At 43.7% G+C, this 10,107-nt stretch overlaps 1 protein-coding gene across 1 annotated transcript; it reads left to right on the forward strand.

Annotated features, from left to right (window-relative positions):
* Window positions 1–3,548: 3,548 nt before the first annotated feature.
* gpr27 (G protein-coupled receptor 27) lies at window positions 3,549–7,515 on the forward strand. Its single transcript, XM_017718589.2, has one exon. It carries the CDS (start codon window positions 4,183–4,185, stop codon window positions 5,311–5,313), a length of 1,131 nt encoding a protein of 376 aa, XP_017574078.1. The 5' UTR covers window positions 3,549–4,182; the 3' UTR covers window positions 5,314–7,515.
* The last annotated feature ends 2,592 nt before the right edge of the window (window positions 7,516–10,107 follow it).

Here is a 10,107-nt window from a genome sequence, read left to right on the forward strand (position 1 = left end):
ATAAAAAAAGCAAGTTTTTAAAAAATTAAGAGAACTTTTGACTCAACGAAGAAGTTTGAGTTGTGTGGACTCTTGTTTAATCACATGCTATATCATTTTGAGTTGAGCTGACCTCTCATTTTTAATAGTGCAGTGATTTAGTGTTGTGCAGCTATTGCCAAAGTCAACCCGAGGGAACCCTGACTGTTAACACATATAGGCCCTAATATGGTATTTACAGTATCATGTCATGTCATATACACCGGTCAGGCATAACATTATGACCACCTCCTTGTTTCTACACTCACTGTCCACTTTATCAGCTCCACTGACTGTATAGCTGCACTCTGTAGTTCTACAGTTACAGACTGTAGTCCATCTGTTTCTCTGATACTCTGTTACCCTGTTCTTCAGTGGTCAGGACCCCCATGGACCCTCACAGAGCAGGTACTGTTTGGGTGGTGGATCATTCTCAGCACTGCAGTAACTCTGACGTGGTGGTGGTGTGTTAGTGTGTGTTGTGCTGGTGCGAGTGGATCAGACACAGCAGTGCTGCTGGAGTTCTTACAGTAAGCGGAGCTGATAAAATGGACAAAGCTTGCTGGTGTGTTGGGTATTTTGGAGAGGTTGCCAGTCTTCAGCAGTACAATGCACAGCAGTGTTAGCCTCTACATTCATATTTCAGTACCTTCAGGGCCCCATCCAGTGACATTCATGGGTGTTGGGAGATGTAAATGTCACAAAACATTTAGGCTTTGGAACATTTTAGCTTATCCCAGGACACATTAGCGGTGATTTTCCGATTTTCATTAACACCATTGATTTTTTTCCCATAGAGAAGTCCAGCTGAAACCCTGCATCCCTTATTTGGCATGAAGCCAACTACAAAATGACATCATAACTTCAGAGGTGGATGCCAGTATGAGGACTGAGAACTGCTGGAATAAGGCACTGTGCAAATACACACCACACTGCAATCTTATGAAACTGTGCTGCCAAACTTGAACACTAGAGTGCGCACTTCATCACTGAGCCTCATCCACTCTGCAGCACCAGTTCAGAAAGAGCTACAGCAGAACTACAGCAGCACTCTTCTGACTTCAGGTAGTTCGCAAGGTAAATTAAACGTACGAACAATTCTATAGACTAATCACTGTTTATACCTGGAATTGTTTTCCTCCAATGAATCAGCGTGTTGTGTGAATATAACAGCGTTATATATAAGTACTTTTTACTTGGTGGACTTCATGTATTCCATTTGCCAGCGCTGAATTTTCCATATTTTTTCTTTACCATGTTTTATCCTGTGGGAATTCTGTGCCATTAGTGCCTGCGCAGTGCTGGACAGTAACTGAGTAACTGAGTAAATGTAATTAGTTTCTGTACTTTAGTATTTTTGGTGTATCTGTTCTGAAGTTTCTCCGTTCTGGGCGACTTTTTCCTTTCACTCCACTACATTTCAGAGTCTAATATCCGACTTTTTCCTCCTACATTTTGAGAAATCTGTCGTTCCTTTTGGTTTCTGTGTGTATAAAAACGTAACATGTCAAAACGAAAGAAGCGCAAAGCCAGAGCACCAATCAGGGCCCAGCGGTCACTTTGTTTAGAGCTGGTTTTGACCTGTTGGTCATACCGACCCAGTGCAGCACGCGGTTCAACGTCAGCGCAGCAGAGTAAAACTTTGGGAGAGTCTGTTCAACATAAATGATGAACTAACCTAACTTTGTGTAAATAGAGCTCAATATAGAAATATGTCCACATATGCAGTCGAGACTGACGCGGCTTTTTTCTGAATTTCTACAAACACCATTTCATTTTATAGTAAATGAGTTTGGGCTGGTTTATGTTTATGAACAGACGCCTACAGATCAACATAGTAAAGGAGCTCATCTGTGATCCTGAGTTTAAAGCCAGTTTTTATTCAACTTAAACTTGGAACTAAGTTGTAAATAAATCTGAAACTGAAACTTTGCTTGTGTGTAAAAAGTGATTTCAGAGCCACTCGGTTCTCCCTGATGGAAACTGTTTACCTTCAGTGTTTTGTGCTTCTGATCATTTTAATAGACGTCAGCGTCACTAATTAATGACCTTCTATTAAAAGACTGGTTTACCAAGAGAGACGCTGGAGGACTTTCACCTGAAATGAGTTTAAGCAGTGGACTGAAAAAGACAACGAGAGAAAGACACAGAACATTTTTGGAGCCTCATTTAAACGATAAGTGGGAATTACCACAGTGAGCAGGAATGTACTCCACATGTACTCCAAATACATTACTTTTGTATTTATGGTATCAGAATATGTTCCTGAATACTTTCAGGACAGTGTGTTCAGTACGAGTGCTGACTTGAAGCAACAGCTAAAGGATCGGTTTATGTTTTTCTTTGTGCTGGAGCAGTTTTACAGGACAGAGGTGGTTCGCCTGCAGGGGGCGCTAACGAGGCAGTGTTCACACACCAAGAGACTGACGGCCGCGATATGGAGCACATTATACGAGTCTCTTTAAATGTACACACTTACACAAAGACGGTTCTTCAAAGGTTCTTTAATAACGAAAACGGCTGTAAGCAGAACCATGAACACTCAAAGAACATTAAATGATTAAATGGTTCTTTGCATGGTCAATGGGTTCTTCAGAATGATAGAGAATGTGCTGTAGACGGTTCTACATAGAACCTTTCTGAAAAGGGTTCTATGCAGCACCAAAAGGGTTTTTCTATTGTTTTGATGTCAGGCCGGTCATAACAGAAGAACCTTTTTGGTGCTGTAGATTGTCATATGTGCCGTGGATGGTTCTATATAGAACCTTTTTGAAATGGGTTCTGTGTAGCCCCAAAAAGGTCTTCTATTATTAAGATGTTAAACATGTATTTATAGAACCTTTTTTGATGCTGTAGATGGTTCCATATAGAGCCTTTCTGAAAATGGTTCTATGCAGCACCCAAAAGCATTCTTCTATTGTTTTGATATCGAGCTCGTAATAACAGAAGAACCCCTTTTGGTGCTGTAGATGGTTCTATGTGCTGTAGAAGGTTCTCTACAGAACCTTTTTGAAAAGGGTTCTATGTAGCACCAAAAAGGTCTTCTATTATTACGATGCTAAACATTAACAGAAGAACCCTTTTTGATGCTGTAGGCGGTTCTATGTGTTGAAAGTGGATCTATATAGAACCTTTTTATATTCCACACTACGTAGCACCGACATCGCAACAATAGAAGAACCCTTTTTGGTGCTATATAACCCAGAAAGGTTAGAACCATCCACAGCACATTCTCCATCAATCTGAAGAACGCTTTCACGATGAAAAGAACCCTTTAATCATGCAAAAAGTTCTTTGAGTGTTCATGGTTCGGTACAGAACCGTGTTCTTTACTAAAGAACCCTTGAAATAAATTATATATATATATATATATATATATATATATATATATATATATATATATATATATTTGCATGCATGTGTGTGTGTGTGTGTGTGATAAATATATAAATAAATAATAAATATGTAATAAATAGGTGGTTCTCGCTGCCGGGCTGTAATTGAAGGCTGTGCCTTTAACGGCTCGCTGGAATAGTCGCGCGGTGATGGTCTGGGCAGACCTCCTCACTCGGGGAGACCCTCAGCTTAGAGCAGCTAAAGCCCCTTTATTGTAATCAGCGCTGAAACGGGACGCTTCGTATCGGAGGGCGAGGACGTCCGCGGATCGCTGGCGGAGGGGAAGGCGGCTCTGCTGCTCTGCTCGCAGACAAAACCGAGCGCTGCCTTGTTTACCAGCGAGAACCAGCGCGGAGCACGAAGCCGTGGAAGGAACGGCCCCCGATCGGCGGCGAGGCCCTGCAGACCAGCGAGAGGAGGCGCGTTTATAGCGGTGGATGAAGAGAGAAGCACCAAGCTGCGTCTTCAAAACGGTGGATTAAAAGACCCCCCCGCCTCATCCGCCCCCCCACCCCCAGCGCCAGCGCGTCTGCTCTAAACGCGACGACACACCACAACGACCTCGTTTCTCGCGGCGGATCAGAGAGGCGGGCTGCAGAATCGCGATCGCCGTTCAAACGGAGCCTTGAGCGTCAGTTCTGCGTCGTGACTATGAGCGCGCGCTGATTTCAGCGCCTGCTACTGTGACCCAACCTGCCGAGGCACGGGACCGCGGGGCGTCGCGCGCTGCTTGATGTTGGATCCCGTAGCCCCGGCACGGCTGCTCGGATGGCGAACGCGAGCGACCCCGGCGGCCCGCCGCTGCCGCTGCAGGACTCGGTGCAGTTGGCGGCGCTCGTCGCGATGCTGTGCGCGAGCGTGGCGGGCAACGCGCTGCTGTGCGCGCTCGTGCTGAAGGACAGCGCGCTGCACCGCGCGCCCTACTACCTGCTGCTGGACCTGTGCGCGGCGGACGCGGCGCGCGCCGCCCTCGGCTTCCCTGTGGCCGCGGCGACGGCGACGGCCGGGGCGCGCGGGCGCCCGTTGGCCTGGGCGTGGCCGTGGGCATGGACGTGGGCGCACGCGTGGTGCCGCACGGCCGCAGTGCTCGCCGCGCTCTTCTGTTTCCACGTGGCCTTTGTGCTGCTGGCCGCGAGCGTCACGCGTTACCTGGCCATCGCGCACCACCGCTTCTACGCCAAGCGCGTGACTCCGTGCGCGTGCGCGGCGCTCGTGGCCGCCTCTTGGGCGCTCTCGGCCGCCGCCGCGCTGCCGCCGGCGCTGGAGCAGAGCGCGGGAGCGTTCCCGCGCGACCCCGAGCACTGCGCCCTAGGCCACGCGCCCGCGCGCGCGGGCGACGCGCTGGGCCTGGCGCTCACTCTCGCGTGCGTGGTGGGTGCCACGCACGCCGTGTACGCCAAGATACTGTGCTTCGTCTACGGACACCGGAAGATGAAGCCCGCGCAGCCAGTTCCCGCGGTCAGCCACAACTGGACGTTTCACGGACCCGGCGCTACGGGCCAAGCCGCCGCCAACTGGATCGCGGGCTTCGGCCGCGGGCCCACGCCGCCCGCACTGGTCGGAGTGAGGCAGGCGCCGCGCGACGCCGGCCGCAGGCTCCTCGTGCTCGACGAGTTCAAGACGGAGAAGCGCATCGGGAAGATGTTCTACATACTCACGCTCGCCTTCCTGCTGCTGTGGGCGCCCTACGTGGCGGCGTGCTACGCGCGCGTCTTCGCCGAGGGCGGCGCCGTGCCGCACGTCTACCTCACCGCGGCCGTGTGGCTCACGTTCGCGCAGGCGGCCGCCAACCCCATTATCTGCTTCGCCTTCAACAAGGAGCTGCGCGTGCGGCTCAGGGCCTGCTTCCCCTGCTGCGTCACCACACAGACCCCGATGGAGCCGTACTGTGTGATCTGATCAGAGAGCGCGCCTGCACAGACTCTCCACGCGCCACTTCTGCGCTTTTAGACTCTTAATTACTGCAAAACATTATCGCGATTATCCACACGCCGGTTCCTTTGGACGGACTCAGCTTGCTTGACCTGGTGTGGTATTTTGGGTACTGTATGGGCACCATTTGGTATTTTGGGTACTGTATGGGCACCATTTGGTATTTTGGGTACTGTATGGGTACACATTGTTACATTGAGTACTGTATAGACACAGGTTTTCCGAGTAGTATGGTACAGGGTGGTATTTTGGGGTATTGTATATTTTGGCATTTCGGGAACCATTTGCATACAGTTTGGTATCATGGGTAATGTATTGGTACTAGGTGATGTTTTGGGTACTCTGGGTACAGGGTGGTATTTTGGGTACAATGGGTATAGGTTGGTATTTTGGTATAGAGGTATCTTGGACACTATGGGTAGTGGTATTTTGGGGTGTCGTATAGTTTGGCATTTTGGGTACCATTTGCAAACAGGTTGTTATCATGGGTAATGTATTGGTACTGGGTGATATTTTGGGTACCGTGGGTACGGCATGGTAGTTTAGGTACAGTGGGTACAGGGTGGTATTTTGGGGTAATGTATAATTTGGTATTATGAGAATTGTTTGCATACCGTATGGGTGCCGGTTGTTTTTTTTACCGTATAGGTACAGTTTGGTATTTTGTCTACAGCCTTATCTAGAGTTCAGGTTGTTCTTTGGGTATCGTTTGAGTTCAGCTTGTTTTTTTTTTGGATACTGTAAAGTTTCATATTTTGGGAACTGTATAGTTTGGTATTTTGGGTATTGTACAGCTCAAAAACTTGTAAATATTTATTTATTTTAATTTTTTTTATTTGTATCATGACAAATGCTCCAATAGACATGCTCCAAAATAGCACAATTATCTGAAATAAATGTGTAGTTATATTTACATACAAGTCATTTTTCCTTTTATCATAAAGCAGCATTGTCTAGGATATAAAGTTGTTTTGGAGTTATAAGCTTTCAATATGACAGTCATATTATATTGCCATTTGTTGGGTAAGGTTTGGCTACTTTTGGTATGTTTGTGGCAGTTTGGTATTTTGGGTACTACATGGGTACAATTTGGAATTTTTAGGTATTTTGGGTACTACATGAGTACGGTTTGGTATTATGGATATTGGGGTACTGCATAGGTACAGTTTGGTATTTTGTGTACTATGTGGGCACAATTTGGTATTTTGGGTATTTGGGTACTGTATAAGTACAGTTTGGTATTTTTGGTATTTCGGATAGTACATGGATATAATTTCTTTTTTCGGGTGTTTGGGGTACTACATGGGTACAGTATGGTATTTTGGGTACTACATGGGTACACTTTGGAATTTTGGATATTTGGGGTACTGTATAGGTACAGTTTGGTATTTTGGGTATTTGGGGTACTGTATAGGTACAGTTTGGTATTTTGGGTATTTGGGGTACTGTATGGGTACAGTTTGGTATTTTGGGTATTAAGGTACTACATGTGTACAGTCCGGTAAGAATACACCCTTATGTTTTTTGAAGGGTTCATTATTAACTGTAAGGGATGTATACAGAACTGTGAACACTCAAACAATTTGAATACATAAATGGTTATTTGTATGATTAATTGGCTCTTCTCTATGATAGAAAACTTCTTGTACATGATTCTTTAAAGAACTCTTAATTGGTTCTATATAGTACCGAGAAGGGTTTTGTTATTGTTACAATTTATGGAACCTTTTTTGATATCATGTGGAATACTTTTTCCAAGGCTGTACAGTTTGACAGATTGGTATGTTGGCCATTAAACATCTGATGAACATTCTAGACAAATAAGTCCCCCACTGCATATAGCAAAATGCAAATATAGATGTATTCTGATGTAAAATATGTATGATATTGTATTTATATTCTCCATTTCTTAATATGGGATACGCTGAATGTGTAATATGTTTGCTAAGACCCTATCATTTTTGTGGACACAGTGTCAGATGTCTTTTACAGATGGATCACATGGACTTTAGTGTGGACAAAGCTTCCACACCTCCTCCTTCCCTCGAACTCTGCATTAACTGTTTTATATACGGACTTGAATACATTTGGCTTTCAGTTGATGAATGGATTAGTGGGAGGAGACGTTTCCTCGTTTTTTTGAATCAAATAAAAGCAGATTGATTAGCGTGTCGTGTTGGTTTGGTGTGGCTCAGGACAGCCTATCAGAGCAGACCGTTCCTACACCAGTGAGACTGATTTAATAATAACACTTTGTTCTGGATGTTGGTCTCTGCTGATACTCAGAGACAGATGCTCAGACCTGCTGTGAAGGGTTATGGGTGATGTTTCAGCTAAATCTTCTGGATGCACTCCCACTCATTACCTACCGCCAGCCCCCCTCAGACAGTTACATAAGCCACAGCCCTGCTTTCCTCTGTCTGCACTCATCACTCCAAACAACGTGTTTGCTGTTTTTTTGCTGTGCTCTTGCATCTTGACTTGACAGCATATAGACAGCGTTTGGAGTGAACAAAGCTGTTTACTGAAGAAGAAAAATAAAAGAAGGTATTGTCATGGAAACGACTATGAAACTGAATTAATGATGCATATGCTTGGGGCTGTACTGCTATGAAAGCATTATACGCTCTCGAAAAGACAGGTTCTTTGGAGTGATGGCATAGAAGAACCCCTTTTGAACTTTTCAATGAAAAGAACATTGTGGAATTTTTTGCACCAAACGCAGTTATAATTTCTTTTTACACGGCCGTTTTCAAGCTTCTCTTCATCCCTTAGAATTAAACAGGCTGCTTTTGTTCCTGTACCTTTAAGATTGATACATGTAAATGAGCTATGTTCTGATTGGCTGCTCTGTATTGTGCCTCTTTCAAAAAGCACCTCAGGCTGAAACACTTTTTACAACTTCTGTGAGAGTGGGCGAACTGAAACTGCTATAGGCTGAGTAGCCTGATATACCTTATATAAGCCTTTTTTTTTCTTTTTGTGACATCACAAAAGCAATGAATATGAAACGACATGTTTTCAATATATGGACTGAATGGATTGGGAAGTGAATGGTACATTTTGAAACTTTAACAATGTTTACATAATATGTCAAACAGTTTGGTATTTTAGGTACTACATGGGTACAATTTGGTGTTTTGGGGTATTTTGGGTACTGTATGGGTATAATTTGGTACTTTAAGATATTTTGGGGTACTACATGGGTACAATTTGGTATTTTGGATATTTGGAATGCTTCATGGGTACAGTTTGGTATTTAGGGATTTTTAGGTACTAAATGGGTACAGTTTGGTATTTGGGGTATTTGGGGTACTGTATAGGTACACTGTGGTATTTTAGGTATTTGGGATACTGTATAGGTACAGTTAGGTATTTTGGGTATTTGGGGTACTGAATAGGTACAGTGCGGTATTTTGGGTATTTGGGATACTGTATAGGTACAGTTTGGTATTTTGGGTATTTGGGGTACTGTATAGGTACAGTTTGGTATTTTGGGTATTTGGGGTACTGTATAGGTACAGTTTGGTATTTGGGATAATGTATAGGTACAGTTTGGTATTTGGGGTATTTGGGGTACTGTATAGGTACAGTTTGGTATTTGGGGTAATGTATAGGTACAGTTTGGTATTTTGGGTATTTGGGGTACTGAATAGGTACAGTGCGGTATTTTGGGTATTTGGGGTACTGTATAGGTACAGTTTGGTATTTTGGGTATTTGGGGTACTGTATAGGTACAGTTTGGTATTTGGGGTAATGTATAGGTACAGTTTGGTATTTTGGGTATTTGGAGTACTGAATTGGTACAGTGTGGTATTTTGGGTATTTGGGATACTGTATAGGTACAGTTTGGTATTTTGGGTATTTGGGGTACTGTATAGGTACAGTTTGGTATTTGGGGGGTACTGTATAGGTACAGTTTGGTATTTGGGGTACTGTATAGGTACAGTTTGGTATTTTGGGTATTTGGAGTACTGAATCAGTACAGTGTGGTATTTTGCGTATTTGGGATACTGTATAGGTACAGTTTGGTATTTTAGGTATTTGGAGTACTGAATCGGTACAGTGTGGTATTTTGGGTATTTGGGGTACTGTATAGGTACAGTTTGGTATTTGGGGTACTGTATAGGTATAGTTTGGTATTTTGGGTATTTGGGGTAAATGTAATGGATGTATACAGAACTGTGAACACTCAAAGAACAATTTGAATACATAAATGGTTATTTGTATGATTAAGTAGCTCTTCTCTATGATAAAAAGCTGCTGTATATGATTCTTTAAAGAACTATTTTAATTGGTTCTATATAGTAAGAAGAAGAGTTTTGTAATTGTTACAATTTATGGAACAATTTAATTTACAGATGATGCAACTGTATTTTGAAAAAGTGAGTACATTTTAATTGAATATATGTGCTTCAAATTTTAAACACCCACCAAAATTGTAAATGTTTAAAAATGTAGGTTCTGAAATGGTTATTTTCTTGGATTTAGGGTTATAGAAGAAAATAGCCTTTAAGTGATATATATGGATATGGAATATGGATGTTCTTTAAACTTTACACTCTTCACACTAGCACAATGGATCTGTGACTATAAGGTTCTTCAGAGAAACAAACGTGGTTCTTCTGTGGCATCTCTTCAACAAGCCATTTTTGGTACCCCTAACATCAGCCATGATGTTATAACCATGACCAAGTACTACTCAGGTGGTGGACCATCCTGAGCACAGCAGTGAGATAGTTTTGCAACTATTATTATTTC

Source organism: Pygocentrus nattereri, chromosome 26 (assembly GCF_015220715.1).
Source record: "Pygocentrus nattereri isolate fPygNat1 chromosome 26, fPygNat1.pri, whole genome shotgun sequence".
Taxonomy (NCBI): Eukaryota; Metazoa; Chordata; class Actinopteri; order Characiformes; family Serrasalmidae; genus Pygocentrus; species Pygocentrus nattereri.